This window comes from Oryzias latipes, assembly GCF_053564925.1.
Source record: "Oryzias latipes strain Hd-rR chromosome 1 unlocalized genomic scaffold, Olatipes_Hd-rR_3.1 chr1_Y".
NCBI classification, from domain to species: Eukaryota; Metazoa; Chordata; class Actinopteri; order Beloniformes; family Adrianichthyidae; genus Oryzias; species Oryzias latipes.
In genome coordinates, this window is record NW_027616335.1 from 1,671,696 (window position 1) to 1,688,850 (window position 17,155).

Sequence of the window (17,155 nt, forward strand, 5' to 3'; positions counted from 1 at the left end):
TCACTGCAAGCAAGCAGCAGATGTCCTCCTGGCACCCTACCCGCCAATTTTAACCGCACCTTAGACATTTAGGGCCCCTTGGTGTGGAGGGTGAGGGGACATCACTGTGAGTAATCAGGAGATGTCCCCTTAGTGCCCTACTCGCCAATTTTAACTGCACCCCCCTTAGTACACACACCCCTCCCCCTTCAATATATACATTCAAACATAAACACACACACATGCACACAAACACCCTCTCAAACACCCATACACGCACACACATTTTACAAGGAAGGTGGGACCTGGGTCCATCTGTCCCCTACCCCTTCCCTGGTGGGGGGTGCGGGCCCCTTGGCGATGGCGGCCGTGTCCCTTGGGTGCCGGCTCCCTGGGCCCGGCGGGGCTCTCTCCGCACGGTGGGGGGGTTCATATTACACCTGAGCCGGGGGTGTTCGTGTCCCTGGGGGGTGGGTCCTGGTCCTTGCCCCTGGGCGCTGGGCCCCGCCAAACTTCCAACATGGCCGAGCCTGGTCGGGCCATATTTATAACATCCCTTGTGGGCCGCCCTTTTTTCCCCGGGGTTCCCCCCTCCTGGGCGGGGGCGGCGGGCCCCTGCCTTGCTCCTACCTGGACCAACCGTGGGCCGGGTGGGTGGCTGCCTGGAGTGCGGAGCGGGTCTCCCTTGGGGGGTCCTGGCTCGTACCTGGGGTCGGGGCGGGGGGATGGCCCGGAACTCCTGGGTGGTGGTAGGGGTGCTCGTCTGGGGCTGTGGGCGTCCCTCTCCGGTGGGGCCCTGCGTTGGGCTCTTCCGGCGCGGCGGGGGGCTGCTTTCCTGGCTGGGCTGGGGCGGCGCTCTCTTTCCCTCTGCGCCTCCCTGCTCTCTGGCTCTGGGGGCCTCGCGGCGGTCCTGCTGGCCCTGGCCTGGGTGGCGGTCTTGGTCGCCGGGGGGGCGGTTGTTCCCTGCCTGTTCCCGTGTGGCGTTGGGGGAATTCCGGCTGCCGCTGCTGCTGCGGCGGGGGTATGGGTGTGGGGGTGGCTGGGCGCTCCTCCTCCTTCTTTTCACATTCCACCATCCATTTTAGAAGAACATAAACACTCACCTGAGCACAGGTGTTAGCTCACCTTTGCACTAATAGTTTGCATGATTGAATGAATGAAAGATTTCACACTAGTTGGTTTAAAGGCATAGGTATGCGTTCGTGAACACTATCTGTTTTGTGTGCATGTTGACATGTGGACATTTTTGCGGCTAGCAGGTGTGTTGATAATATTTGAGTGTGTGTGAACAGGCCCCGCCCTTTTTGTACTACATTTGAACCGTACCGTAACGATAAACAACCAGTAAACCTGTCTGCTCTATGCTGCTTCATGGTCTTACCCCCCCTTCCCCTCCTATTATCACCCTCCTACCCCCCCCTCTCTCTAACGTCCCTCTCTCTTCTTCCCCTCTTTCCTTTTCCGTCCGGTCCAACACCAAAGATTTTCAAACATGATTGAAATTAATAAAGTTTGGCCTCAATTACAAAAGGGGTTTATTCAGACATACCTTTGGTTTGTCTGAAGATGAATAACCCCTCTTGTTAAAATAAAATATGTCCAACACAAGAGGCCCTCAGCTCTCATCTGTTTGCCTAGCTGTTGGACAGGACAAGTAAAAAAAAAAAAAAAAAAAAAAAAAAAAAAAAAAAAAAAAAAAAAAAAAGTGAATCTATGATGAACATTACAGATTAATCTCTTATTGTTTTAAGTGGGACATTTTGCCAAATCTGTGACTGACAAATACCCTTTTCCCCCACTGTGCACTTCTGTTCAAGCAAGGATTTTTATAAGTCTGTAATGTTTTCTCTTTGCCTCACAACTGATGCAGCTGTCAACATGCTTCCTGCTGATGACCCTCCTAGTAAAACCCATGATCCACTTAGAATTCAGTGGTTCAACCACCTTAATATTGATCATGTTTGGAGTCTTGAAAATGTCTGGGCTGTTCGGCATATAAAATTTCAGTTTGGCCAAATCAGTTTTTTTGGAAGGAAGTATGCCTAACGTGCATTTTAAATGTGCACCATTTAATATATTTCTCAAATAAATCAATGCAAAAGTATTTAATTTATAAGATTTACTCTAGATGGATGGACTTAAAAGAAAGACAGTAGACAACTGTTGTGAATGCTGTTTTATAGGAAAAATCTTTTTTAAAAACATTACTGAACTGTGGGCTACTACATACATTATTCTAAGTTAAAATTCTACATCTATTGATTTTTGTCTTTTACTATAATCACTATAAATATTTTTAAAAACGTTGAATCTTTTACTAATATTTAATGTAGGTTTCCGCTCATGCTACACTAGTGACATTGTACAGATGTTCTCATGCTCATGTTGCCTTGACTCCTTGCTCAGGATTAGTAATTGGTTAAACTGTGAATCAGCCAGTTCCTGTCAGCAGCTAAGCAGTAACATAGTCAGGTCATGTCATTTCTCATTATTTCTATTTATTGGTACAACAAATATTAATAATTTCAGACGACTTGTTGCTATTACTTTTTTGCAAAAGTTTTTTTTTGTTTTCTTTATTTAAAATTAAGTTAAATTTTCCCCACATTGCATTAAATACAATATGGTTTTGTAATCTACTACTATGGTAAGGTTTGTCTTTGTTAGTGAGTGTGTGAATGGTTGGGGGTAGGGAGACGCTTTCAGGGCATTCCTGGGTCACTACTCTTCACTCCTTCCTGATTGAAATCTTTATGGCCCTTGACCTTTTCCTTCCGTGTCGCACCTTTAATCTAGCAAACGGATATTTTACTGTCACTATAACATAATCCAATCCCTTTCCCATGCTCTCCAAATATTCAATTTTAGTGATATGCATTTCCTTTTTTGCATAAATGTCAAATGCATCTATTTATTTCACGACAATACAAAGTAGAATGTGTAACCTACGAGTATTCAAAAGTCATGCCGCAATGCACGCTCAGTTTACGGGGGGGGGGGGGGGGGGGGGTAAATAAAAATACATATATACCGTGTGTGTGTGTGAGTATATATATATATATGTATATATATAGTACTATTTCACAAGCACACACAAATTTGGTGTAGGTGTTGGGTAATCACATTGTTTAACAAAACCAAAAATCAACAATACACTGTCATTACTACCTTGAAATCATAATTGTCCACAATTTTGTCAGTTTGTTAATGTCACTGCTTTTAATGAAAATGCTGAAGCATTTAGTTGTAAGTAAATAATTTGAAAACATTTGTTTTAACACAAAAGCTTTCATTTTCTTGCTTTTCCCCACACCTCCCCCTTTGTTTTACATTGTAAAAATCAACTTAAAAAAAAAAAAAAATCCCAATTAACTGCAGTCTGGTTGTAGATTTTTCATTTGACGACACTCAGTGAAGTAACATTCCCCTCCATAGTCTAAACTCCAGGTTGCATTGCTCAAACGTTGCATCATTCATACGTCAAACAAACATCCAAACGTGGAAAAAGTCTTTCATCTGCTGCTTTTGTGATATTTCTTGTAAAATAAAGTCACTTTTTGACAGCCTTTGCCATCAGACATGGCAGTCGATAACAGTCGTGTGATATTTCAAAGGTTGTAGTTACTGACAGAGCTGGTGGTCCATCACAGACAGTAATTCCAAAAAGTGGCTTTGGACACGTTCATCCAGAGAGGGTAGATTAGAGAAAGGTTGAACTGTTTGCTGCTCCCTGTTTGGTTTGACCACAATGTGTTGTTTTCACACTAGGGTAGCTGTGGACCCAGTATGAATGCTAACAAAAAAAAGAAAAAAATTCACAACATTAACCAAATCCTGGGGCAAATCAACGCTGTTAATGTGAATGTGGCTTTATTATTTTCTCACAATAGTATAATCCAGTGAACGTCTATGGGTGACGTCACCCATAGAAAATGTCTTCCTTCCGGTTCCGACTAAATAAAGTTAATTCAGTCGCCATTTTGGAGCCAGACGTCCCCAGTAAGCCTTGATTGGTCCATCTACATTTCTATGGCAACCACCCTCGTCACTCAGGAGTGAGCACGCTAGAAGGTCACGCCCTTTCCACTGAAACCCTTCAAACATTTTACGCGAGGTCACCTACTTTTAGTGAGGCATCTGATTGGTCAGTTTATAACTTGAATAACTTGCGCTACAGCAAAAATATAAAGAAAATTAGGATTAGCTAGTACGTTAATAAAAGGTATTGGAGCAAGAATGGTTATTCTGAGGAGCACAATGACTGAGTAATAGCTGTTTATTTCCATTTATTTACTGTCAATGTTTCACACACATCGCACTTCAGAAGCGAACCAAAGACTGAAGTAGACCAAACTGCCTGAAATGATTATACAGTTTCAAACACCGGTCGCTGTCCAAACTGGTGGGAAAGAAAAAGCTTATCCCCTGATAATCATGTAATAAAAAGTACAGGAGCTTCCTCCCTTCACAACTTTTAGTCTCTTAGACATTCTACAAGTTGAGCCGGGTTATTTATTTATTTGATAATTGTCATACTCCGTTTGCTTGTTTGATATTTAATTGTCATTAGATTAAATTTCATAACCTGTTGGTATTTCTTGATAAATGTTAGGATAAATCAATATTTTTTGGTGGTAACACTTTAAATACCTCATCTGATCTTTGATCCACTCAGTTCATATAATTCCATGTTTCCTGTTGAAGTGTTTGATCTGAATTATAATTTGCAAATGTCTGTTTTGAAAAGATATAGAGGTTGTTGAAGGATGGGAAAAATACCAAAGGAATGCTGCTCACCAAGTATAATTGACTTAATGTCAAGGCAAACCAGTGTCCCAGTGTCCCCGCACTGTTCCCATCACCATGTCACGAACATTCAGGGCTCTATAATGACGGGCTGCACCTTGCATGCACAGATTGGCTCTCTCTGCTTCATCTGGCATGCAGAGTGGTAATTCTGTATGATTAAAGAGGTTTATTCGCTTCTGTCAAAATAATGTTGCCAGACCCAGCCAAGTTTTCCTCTGCTCATCACACAAATTTCTAGAACGCTTGTTTCTTTTCTGAAAGGGATGTGACAGCGTAGGCTCCATCCAAATGCAAAATTAGATAGACTTATTGAACAAAGGCGATCAGAAGTTGGGAAAATAACAAAATGGTTCTATAAAAATTTTTCATGCTGCCATTAAATAGTTTATGCTCCATCTAACCTTATTATAAGTTCTTTAAAAAAAAAAAGGTACATCTAGGTCAAAAGTTGCCTGTGAATTTTGCAACTTCATATAATTACTTCATGGGCTTTAGATTGCAATACTCTGTTAGGTGATTGCTTGTATCTGGACTGTTCATGTAGGATCCGTGCCTGTGAAGCATTTCAACTTTTCCAGTTTAGTTCCTCGCATCGAAGGCTGTGTCACAACGTGGTTAAAAGTCAACCGCCACAAACTTAGTATTTTTAGCTAAAAGGCTCGGCTCGACTTTGAACTTTTCTGTGAACGACACGGTCATTCAATTAGGAGAGGGAATTTGCTTTGAAATGTTGTCTAGCTGTGTTTCTGGTGTTCTATGTTGTAGTGCAGAGCTCAGATAAGAGATTATTGCAGGACAACTTCTTTTTAAACTGTTTTAAGGCTATAAACACTCTTACAATTGAGATAAAATGAAGACAATGCAACAACATTATGACTGACTATTGCAGGGTAAATATGTGACTGACAATTTCTTTCGAGACAAGTTGTTCTTTCACCACAGAACTGTTTGACTCCAACTTTTTTTTTACAAGCTTGAATTCTTTTAAATTGCTTAAGGCAAAAAAAGGGAACATATTTTTTGTATTCTGGTTTTTATTGTGTAGATTTTAGTGTTGATTCGTAAAGTTTTTCTCAGGGAATAGCCTCTTGTGTTTTAAACTCTCTGCCTCTTCAAATCCAATTTCTAACTGATTGTTAAGAATTGCAAAGCACTGACCTCCCCTACATTTGCTATGAGCCACATTGTTTTCCTCAAGGAAAGTTGTCCATCTTCAACCTAACCTTTAAAATGTCTGTGACAGAACGAAATTCGAATGCTTGCAGATAATTCTTTACAAAAGAAATACTATGATCTATAGTTTTCCTTATTCATTAAGGCTCCCTCTCACGCTGTGCATCTGTCCTGCCTTCTCCGTTTTAGGAGGATCTATTCAGAACAAGCCCCCCGTTTCTCATTTTTCCTGCAGAGGAGATGGTCACACAATGGCATGAACTTCTTTAGTGATGCATCACTGCCTAACAAGTATTTGCCTCATTCAGTCCGTCACTTAGTTTTCAAACATTTGCTGGAGAAAGCCTGCCTTTTGCTTGCGGTTTGTTTTGTTTTTGTCTTAAACAATTTTATTTGTCGAGAGACACAACTCCCTAATGTATAGTTTTAAGAGATCGAGTTGTTTTCTTGCTGAAGGAATTTTAATCACGCATTTTTTGTATTTTATAGTAGAATAAACATAGTTTTATAAAAGTATTTTTAATGTTTATAGTCATTTTTAGGTTTTGGAATTTTTAAAGCTACTTTTGACTCTTCTTAGGTGTTAACTTAAAATAAATTGGCTTATTCACAGACCTAGTACTTGACTGTTAGGGGAGTACATCACTGGGACCTTTTAGTGATGCACATTTAGATTCTTTTAACTGTACAAAAATGATTAATATTTATATTATTTAACTCATAATGTTTTTTTTTTTTGCAGGTTCTTTGAATTTCTCTACTAAAATATTACAAAATACAGTCGTGAAAGGAATTTTTTTTTAAATCTCCCTTTATAAAATCCTTTGCACAGTTTGTGATTTTCTTGCAATCGATGTGAATTTTGACATTCTATTGTTTTAGTTTAATTCAAATATCAAAGATTTCAAAGAACAAAGCCTAATTGCTCAAATGCCCTTTGAAATGCCTAACTGAAGAGTATCTTAATATGTACTACTGAAGCTTTGACATAGTCTGTCTGTGCAGGCAACAGAAAAAGTTTCATCTTTTCTCAATACTGTTCTGCAATTCCACTTTTTTGTAGTCATGCTCTGCTGTTTAACCACTCCAGCAAAGCTGCTGATGTCTGATGGGAATGTTCTCTTATTTGTTGATTAAAAAAAGAGCAAGATGTAAAGCTGACTAAGAAAGAAGAAAAAAAAAAAGGTGAGACTTTGCGCCGCTCTGTGCAGCAAGACTCAAGTTTTGATGAGCAGGAGCTCGGTATCAGGAGAAGGCCTGTTAATGCTTTACCAGCTAGCAGAAGGAACGCGACAAAGGAGGCCAAGGCCCTTTGAAAGGCCACAGTGAAACCTCTCTTGCATGCCAAGCATTCCTGTGTGCTGTGTAAAGGTTGAGGCAGCACGGAGCATCGAGCGGGCCTTCCTCATGAGAGCCACCTTAAAACACACAAAGACGGGGCTCCCATCGCTTTTGTCTCATGTGCCTCAGCATCCACTGATCCTGAATGCTTTTGTGTGAATTGCTTTGTGGTGATGTACGTGGAGTGTTGAATTCCCTTCAAACTTTCTGGGTCTGTTCAGAAATTCCCTGTGTTTCCTTAAGTTTTAAACAAAATCTTGAATCTCCAAGCAGACAGCACTTTTTTTAAAAATCTAACTTGTCAATTCTGACAGATTTTGCAGTCTTGTCCTATCTTTGAAATCGTCCCCCATGCCAGGTCACACAGTAATTACAGGTGCTTGTCAGTAGTATTTTTGAAAGGCTGCCAAATCTCTGCTCCATCACCTGTGAATACTGCCCTTCTCGTGACCCTGCAGCCTACAGAGAAGGAACTGTTGGCACCCTTAGATGTCAGACAAGTGTAAATTACACAAATCTATTTAACTGAGATTTGAGTTTCTATTTGTTCACGCTGATAAGACGAATGTTTTCTGCTGAGTTAATCTGCCATGGCTAAACAAAGGTTAAAGCAACGCCTTCTCTGTTGATTTTTCTCAATGGGTTCCCTTCAAAACACTCCTAAAGGTTATGACGATTTCCCTTCTCCTGCAGACGGTGTTGATTTATTTTTAAACTAGATCTGCCTTCCTTCTGGAGGCTGTGGTCTTCTTTTTTTTTCTAGCTGTAATGAGAAGTGTGAAGCTGCCGGAGGTGCAGTGTTCTCAAGTGGGCAGGTGCAGTCGGCCATGAAAATGCAAATGTTGGCCTGCAAATAAGCAGGTGCAGCATACATGGATCAATTCACATGGTTTCAGTCACGTGGTCGGCAGTCTTGGAGACTGTCCTGCAAGTGTTTGGATAAATGGATGGATTGCAGGTGCCGTGAGGAGCATTCAGGTCATTTATAGTCTGTGCCCACCAGTGGAAACAATGCCATTTAAATAACAAAAGGAATAAGAAAACTTAGCTTTTTTTCCTCTGAAACGAATGTGGATATTCTGACATTTATTTGAAGCCATATAAAAATATTCTGCTGCGTTGATTGTATGGCTGTAATGATTCATTTTAACGATTCGATTCATATTGTAATTTGTGGTTGGCGATCTGATTCATAGTTGATTTTCATTGTGATGTAATGGCACTGGATCGTTTTTACGTTAGAGTTAAACGAAGCTACCATCTCTCAACTCAAATGGTATTTTCCAATACAGATTATAATGGATTGATTTCATTTTTAAAAACAATTATATAATGGTAGAAAGATCGTTTTCATCAACAACTTGCCTCAGATTGTTCTGGTTGGATCATAGGAATATAAATCCATTCATTAATGAAGTCGATTACTAGTTACACCTCTAATTTATTGTTGAAAAATAAAATGAAACAGGTAGAAGTTTCTGTTTTGTTGCAGAGAAGATGCAGCCTTCCTTCAGGATAACGCTTGAGTAAACCTCTGGATTCTGATAAATAATGGGCTGTTACAGGAGGAACTGTTTTATGTGATCTAAACGGTCTCAAAAATTAATTTGTTGGGGGGTGGGGGGGGGTCTCTCTGCAACAAGTGAGCTTCACGTTCCCCTCCACCCTGGTTTCTCTGCGTCCTCTCCTCTGCTGCGCACCTGCCCCCCTCCCCAGTCTTGAAGCAGGACTGCACCATTCCCACCGCCTCCGCCAGGGAGGCTGTACTCCGCTCCTGCGCGGAGGAGCCGTCGTGCAGCCTGTGAAGAGGAAGAGGGCGAACCTCCGCGCTCTGACGCGCTCCGCATCCACTCCTCCCCCTTTGCTGCCGAGTGTCACCCTCTTCCCCTCTCATCTGCTCACTCCCTGCTCGGCGGCGCTTGAGCCTCCGGGATCGTCGCATCGCATTGTTTCAAGCAGTCGACCAACACCCCCACCCCCTCCTCCCCTCCTGGCGTGAAGTCGTCGTGATACGGTGGAGTGTTTGCGTCCCCCCCCCCCCCCCCCCCTTTTTTTGGTAATTATTATAATTTTTTTGCCCGAATGCCTGCACCGTGGGAATCTACTGCCTGCGCGCAAGTCCGGTGACGTGCCCGAGCATGTCCACACCGCAGACGGCGTCGGATTTACCTGAAAGTACGCTGCCCTCCTCACACCGCCCGAGCCACCTCCGCGCGCGCGCAGCCCCGGACTTCCCCGATTTTCACTGAAGAGGGAGAAAGGACAAACCCACCGGACTGCAAGGATGGGGTTCTACGGCACTTTAAAGATGATTTTCTACAAAGTGAGTAGGCTTTCTGCATGTGTGTCACCTCTGGCGCATCCTGTCGTCCGTCATGATTGAAAGCTGGACGCGCTCCGTCGCCCTCATCATCTTTGACGCGTCTCTCTGGCTGCAGATTGTGCGGCCAGTTCTGAGGATGAACAGCAGACGCCTGTTTAATTGGCTGGGCCTTAATGTAACGTTAGTTACATGCAATAATAAAACCCATTATTTCTTCACTTGGCCTGCTCTCATCATTTACTATTTTTGTTAAATTTAGTCACATAAAAGGCTTTTATTTTTTGGTTTTTCTTTTTATTTAAGATAACATTTTCTCATGAAGAATTCAGTCTGTGCCTGACTAAATTCATTTAAGTGTTTCCGTTTTGCTCAAACATCCATGACTGATGTTTCCTCCATCTGCCCTCCGCTCTACAGACTTTAAATTAGGCAAAGTGAAGCAGGCACTTTCTCCCTCTATTTACAGATGTTTTAACTGTACTTAATGCAGCTGCAGTTATCTTCTTCCTGACTACGCCGTCTACTCCAAATGCATCCATGTGATCCGCCTGCCTCTGCCTGTTGGAGTGGAGCCTATTCCTTGACTCTGTGCTCTGGCCTCAGGCACCAGAGATAATGGGTCACTGTGTCAGACTATGTGATTGAGAATCAACCCCAGGATGAATGGCATGTTGTGGTGTAGAAGAACAAAAAGTGAAATGGTCCAAACAGGAGTATCTAATTAATGATCAGCACAGAGGGTTGTTTTTAACCGAGTGGGTTGTGGTTTCTAGATCAAACGGTTGCCTTTTCCCCCGTTAGTTTAATGTACTTTGTCGGAATTCTCCTGCAGAGCCTGAATATTTTCTTTCTCACCCCTAGCAGGTTAGTGACCTTTATTTAGAAACAAAGCCGTTACTTTTAGGGAGGATTCAAACGTGCTTTTGAAGTGGCTTTTCTGGACTCTGATCCACTCTGTTGAAAGTGTTCGGTTCAGAGGTTAAAGGTGTCTGTCACTCGTCAGGGTGTGGGTGGGTGTGGGGGGGGGACTTAAGTGACCCCTTGAAAGACTGTTTGAAAAATGAGACTTTTCGAGTGACTGCAAAATGCCGTAAACACATTACGCAAGAATTGATTGCAATCTTTAAAACATCATTAACCTGCTGCACATCCATCTGTCCTTCTTTTTTCTTCTTTTTGTCAAGTGGGGAGAAGCCTGGGGGGGGGAGGAGAGAAGACTTGCTGGTGGTGATTTACAAACACTGCATTCTCTGGTTACTTTTTCCCAGGCTGAAACATTAGAAGAGGCTGATTACACTCCGTACTTTTTTTTGTTTTTTATCCCTTCATTCCCACATTTAGCTTGAAGTTTCTCTTTTTATCCATGTTCTCAGTGAGACACATTCACCCTGAAAAGCCAACCACTTCCCTCCTTTTTTTTTTTTTTCTCTCTCGGAAGCACCCACACCCCCACTGCATGCATACACACACCCAGGCTCTCCTTGACTACTGAACTGCCTTTGCAGTGAGATGTCTTTTTTTGAAGATGGGTGGATGGGTTGAAGACCCACACCGTAGAAATGTAATTCATCGCTTAAAACAAGTCTTTAATAAGCTGAATACACATATATTTTTGTAAAACATGGTAATCAGTGTTTGTGTTGTTTTAATTGTATTTCATTAGATTTTTCAGAAATTTTCCCTCACAAGTTGATTGTTTTTTGTGACTTGTCTGTTATTTGACATTATCTATACAAATTACTTGTCCAGGGTGGAGCAATATATATCCATTAAAACCTTTTTTTAACTTAAAATACAATACTTTAGCATGAAAGTAGGAACTGTGATTTTTATTTGTTGAATGAAGCACATGGATTAACCTCTCAGATGTTTCTTTTTTTCATTGTTTTAATTAGATACAGTCTGGGAAATTAAATGTTTGAACATTTTTAAACTGTGCAGAACACCGATCCATTTTAAATTCCCACTTTGATTTGATTTGTGTTTTTGGTCTTTTTAAACATGTTCTTGTAGCATTTATCTCATAATGGACATTTTTATAAAATTAAGATTAGAATTGCGTTTCTGAGTATTTATTTCAAATATTTGTGAATCAGGAGCAGACGAAAAAAAATAACGCTTGAAAAAGGTTCTAGTTGTGACGTAGAAGCTACAATAGACGAGCCACAAGCTCCCTGCTCCACTCTGCATCCATTTGTAGACGACTGGATCCATGTTGGTCTTTGTTTTCCTCCTCCGATCTGGCGGAAAACTGTACGGCCAAAAAGCTCCAGTATTGCTCGCCAGTAATGTTAGGCTGGAGTTGTGAGGGGCTGTAAGCTAGAGGGAAAGCATGTAAACAGATGGGTAGTGTGGAGGGGCACGCCAACAGTCCCCGCCCACAAATCAGAGGTGAATTTTTAATGAACTCCTGCTGCTCTGCAGAAACTATGTCCTAGAAAATGACACCAAAAAGCGTTTGTTTTTTAAAGTATGGCTAAAAAATGGCATAATCATTATTAGATGGCCACTTGAAGCAATAGATCAAAAGATGAATGGAGTGGGTCTTTAAAGACAATATCTTTGCTCCTAAGGAGTTCAGCACTCAGCAATTCTCAGTCAGGCTCTGAATTGGGAAGAAAGAATCCAAAATCGTTGTGCAGATCAGTCCAAGGTTAGGGGGCTATAAGCTGCAGGATATTTTGGAGTGCTCATCACAGACACGTCTGTTGGAAATCTGCCATTTGTTATCGGGGACTGAATCTGTATTCAGGAAATATTGACTAGGGTGTCCAGCATTGATTTCTAATTTCTGGATGCCTTTGCAGATATGCTGCTCATGATTCATCTCTTCTGTGGTTCTAAAGAAAAACAGCCCCCCCCCCAAAAAAAACAAACAAACAAACAAAAAAAAAAAAAAAAAAAAAAGCTGAATTCCTCCATCATGACTTGCTGTTTTCATATATTTGTGCCTATGTGGAGAAACCTCAGAGGACAAGCACACATATGCACGTTTCCTAAATTATAGTGATAAACAAAAAAAGCACACATCTTAAGATAGACGTGTAATCATGCCAGTGTAGAGCCAGACAGCATGGAGTCAAATGTCCAGTGTTGTTTTTCTGAGCAGCTTATAAGGCTACAATAACATGCTTGCTTCAAAAGGCCATTGTTTTCTTCAGAGATTAATGCAAGTGCCATTGAAATGTAGTTTCTGCTCTTACTGTATTCCACTATGTGATTAAGGCCACTAAACAATGAGTTTTCAGCACAGAATGTGCTTACCTTTCAACTCTAGACAATGCGTTGCTGAATGGCTTTTGCCTTAAATGGCTTGACTTGGTAAAATATGAATCTGAAAAAGTTTGAAGTACAAGGATCTGTTGATTGATTTGTTTCTATGGAAATTGATGAGCAAGTCATAGGTAAACAATGCCACATGTTCCTTAAATCAACCTAATTCAGCCTTGTTTTTTTGTCTGATATGTATTAGAATTCAGTTTTGGGTCAATGATCACAAAAACAGACAATCTTATGACTTGTTTTTGATTCCAAACTGTAATGCTTTTTATTTTTTTGCACTTTCATCCAATTTATTTGTTGCTCAAATAGGAAGGGAAATGGATGCATAACATAAAGGATTACTTAGTCATCCCATTAAGTAGATATTTTCACACTTTACTTGACAATGTTTTAAGACTATTTTATTTTTCAATCTGAGCTGTTCATTAGATCGTGATGGAAGCATTAAGTTCAGCTGTTTTTTTTTTAGTGAGGATTATTTTTCTGGTGAGACATTAACAGCCGGTGTTCAACTATTCTGCCGGCTTGTTTGTTTTGTCGGAGCTCAGCCAGGATGTAGCCGTTGCTTCCATGTGCAAAGCAGTCTTGCCAGAGATGCGCACTGGATGAAGCAAATGACCATGCCCAGGCTTTTACAGACACTCCTTTGTAGGCACAGCAGGGTATGTGGTAATAGGGACTAGGTCATGTGTACACATCAAGGTAATGGAGATTATGAAAGAGCAGAGTTGCTGGTCTGTCTGTGAAGTTTTTGTATAAATCAGAAATGTATCCAGTGAAAGTATTCTTTAGTCGTGTTTTTGGAGTTTGGGTTTGCATGTGTGGGTTGGAATTACTATTCAATGGGTGACGCTCTTTTTGTGCCATAAGGATGAGAAGACCGTTCAGAATCGACATCAATCAACGTGTGTCTTTCATGATGGACTGTTTTTATAAGTCTAGCTGATGTGTTCAATGCTCACTTGTAGTTTTCACATTTGAGTTGGGAAAATAGTGCCATTTATGTTAGAAACTGGATTTAAGACATAAAGTCAACAAAATCTGCAACTTGCAAAGTCAATGTTCTCCTAATTAAAAAACCAAATGCTTTCTGATCAATTTACTAAAAAAAAAAATGTTTTCCCCCTTTTTATTTTTCAGATGAAGAGAAAGTTGGACCATGGCCCCGAGGTCCGACCTTTCCCTTCAGGAAAAAAGCCCTGCAAAGGCCCGGAATATTCCAGGTACGGTCTGAGATTTTTCAATGTTTCTACAATATGAGACACTTTTCCTTCAAAATGGAAACGGCTCTTCAATCAAGTCCCTTTGTTGCTGCTGCTGCTGCAGCATCTTGCCTTTTGTTCCCCCATCTGCCACATATATACTAATTGAGCTTGACATGAAAAGAAATCAGAAGTGTCGCACGACGTAGACGTATCCTGCATGTGCCCTCCAACAGTTGGGCGTTTCACGCTCTATTGTATGCAGCCTCGAGTCCCAAATGTTTTTCCTTACGCTGCATCTTTAATGCACGTCTTGGCATGTGCGTACATTAAAATTTCAGTTCAAGGCAGCCACTTAAAGCTAAACGCTGCCATGTAACTGGCGCCTTCTCAGTTTCCTCTTCCATTAAATATGAATCAATAAAGAAATGGACCTCAAACTTCCATTTTTGCTGTCAGCACGCTGAATCTGAAGAATAGGCGATGTCCAATGAATGCTTTATCCTCCCCTTCAAAAAATTGTAAAGCAATAGAATATTATGTTAAAGTTTCCAGGGTGACATCATTTGAGCTATTATCATTAAGTAAATTAGGTGGGAAATTAAAATGCTACAAGTTAGCAGTACTTCTTTAAATATCTTCAAATGATCAATTTTTATTCCTTGAATGCACTTCTATCACATCTGTCTTTACTGTCTAATAGCGGTTGCTTGCACCTAAACGCCTAAATCAGTGTTTTTGAGATGTTTTGCTTTGCTATGAATTACAGCCCAACAGGAATTGTCCCGTGTCCAGCCACACCCACCACATTTGGCCACATCAGAACAGCCAATGGTCAGGGGCAACAGAGACGACGCATCACCTCAATCCAACCCCCCACAGGTCTCCATGAATGGCTCCGAACCTTTCAGGTCAGTTCAAAGGGATTCATTATTCTCAATGGTTTAATGTCCAGTTACTGTTTCTTTAGTCTTACTAGACAAAGCTCTCTATTTTTTTTCATATTTCTTACAGTTATTCAATCATCCATTTGTTTTTTATTTGTTTTTTTTTCCTTTTTTAATGTTGGGTTGACCGCCATGATGAAGCTTTGGATTCGATCTTACACTTTACCCACAATTTTTTCCAATTTTTGGTTTTTAATGAAACGCCGAACTTGTCAGGGTTAAATTAAAAACGTATTACCTGAAAATATTAACACACACAAGTGTTGTGTGAAGCTGCCACATCTGAAAATTTTTTATAACCTATTTTTTTATTCCCTATTCAATCTTTTTTGTGAGTTTGGACAGTTTTGGACAGTGGAAAACTGACGGAGTTAAGCCTCAGGTCTGCTTTCAGTATATTCCCTACTCCAGTCCAAGCTTGTGTGTCGTTTCTGGAAAAGCGACAAACAGAACTACAGAAGGTCTTGCTGTTCCTGTTTAGGCAGTATTTGTCTTTTTGGAGGTTTTGTGTTGAGGACTTTTGCTCTCAGGGAAAGTTTGCGTTGCGTTTGTGTAATTTCTTTGAGAAGCAGCTCTTTTGCAGACCTCCCGATTTGAGAAAAAGCATAAACAAATAAATGATAGCTCAAAGACGATGGCAAAAGCGCAGTGCTTTTTATAAAATTTGCCTGGAGAATGCAATGAATATTTTGAAAGTTCGTATCATTCTAGCATGCTGATAAACGAGGTTTTTAGGAAAAATCCATTTGAAAAAGCAGGAGTAGGAAGAATATATTTTTTTTCCATCTCTATGTTTAACAAGAAAAAAAAAAGACAGATGCTTGCTTCGCCATTAGATTGGGAGTAGTAAATCTGAGTTTTTGTTAAGTTCCGTTTGCACTCACAGACTTGCTTAACTTGCAGGGGCAGAAGGTTGAAGACATCAAATAAGTAGATGCTGTTTTTCCCTCTGTTGGGGAGTTCTCTGAACCTCCTGGTTATCCTAACAAACAGCACCTTCGGCTAAACCCTTTAGCTGCCAAATTATAGGTGGAGTGCCTGTGCCAGTTTTTCCAGCCTGCGCCTTAACCTGTAATCATTATTCAGTGCTCTGTAGGGCAGAGAAGCTGCAGCTGTTGGTTTGAACGTGCAGTCCAAGTGCAATTCAGCAGCAACTGTTTAACAAGTCAAAGTTAAAGCTGGAGGAGATTACACGGTTCTGTGGATTTATTTGATTGAAGCTGCTTCCTGATGGTTAACTTTTCCACTGATGGCTTCTGTTAAGATGCAGGAGCCTCAAGCGACTGCTGCCGTGGAAACCAAGCAGGGGCCATTATTGTTGCACTGGACAAGGCACGATGCCTTTAAAGGGCTCCTGTTGAGAATGCCAACAAACAATAGTAGTCAATTCTTCAAGCTACCTTTTTCTACGTTTTTTATCTACATTTTTGGAGCATCCTGTGTAAAAATGAATAAATAAATAAGATAGATGTGGCGTCAATGATGAGATAGTAATGGTGCTGTGCCAGCAAAGTTACTGCATGGTCGTTTAGAGTATTCTTTCGGATAGGCTGATGTTTTAAAGCTGCACCCAACAGAACCACCTCCGTAAGAGATGAACATACTGGTTTTCAAACCTGTCCTTTTTCTGTGTGCATCGCAGAGCTGGACTGGTCCAGAGAAGCTTCTGGCACTGGATGAGTTGATTGACAGCTGCGAGCCCACACAAGTCAAGCATATGATGCAGGTGATAGAGCCTCAGTTTCAGCGAGACTTTATCTCCCTGCTTCCCAAAGAGGTGAGACCTTTTTACAGTTGTGCTCTCTGATTTTCTTTTTCTGTTTCTTCAATAGAAAATATATCTGACCTCTCCTGTCTCACTGTCCACCATAAAACACGTTCTTAGCTTTTGATCTGCGTAATAGTGTTCACTTATGGACAGGTGTCCTCCCCTTTACTACTGCTGGAGCTGCTGGAAATAAAATTGAAATTGGGTGTAAAGTCATTTTTAAAAGGCACATTCTTGTAGTTCAAACATAAATGCTTTTAGAAATGAACTTTCAACTAAAAAAAGTTGTTAGAGACTTCACGAACAGATGGAAAGGGTTTTTGGTGATTCT

At 41.0% G+C, this 17,155-nt stretch overlaps 1 protein-coding gene across 3 annotated transcripts in view; it reads left to right on the plus strand.

The window, feature by feature from the left end:
* Positions 1-17,155, plus strand: part of LOC101155087 (F-box/WD repeat-containing protein 7) — an 84,405-nt gene that overhangs the window by 53,239 nt on the left and 14,011 nt on the right. For 2 of the 3 annotated variants that reach the window (XM_023957727.2, XM_023957729.2), the window contains 3 exons: positions 14,048-14,130; positions 14,879-15,020; positions 16,699-16,833. In XM_023957727.2, coding sequence (XP_023813495.2) covers positions 14,048-14,130; positions 14,879-15,020; positions 16,699-16,833 — 360 coding nt within the window. Of the gene's footprint in view, positions 1-9,067; positions 9,626-14,047; positions 14,131-14,878; positions 15,021-16,698; positions 16,834-17,155 lie in introns of those variants that run through there. The other variant, XM_023957734.2, reaches the window with a different exon arrangement.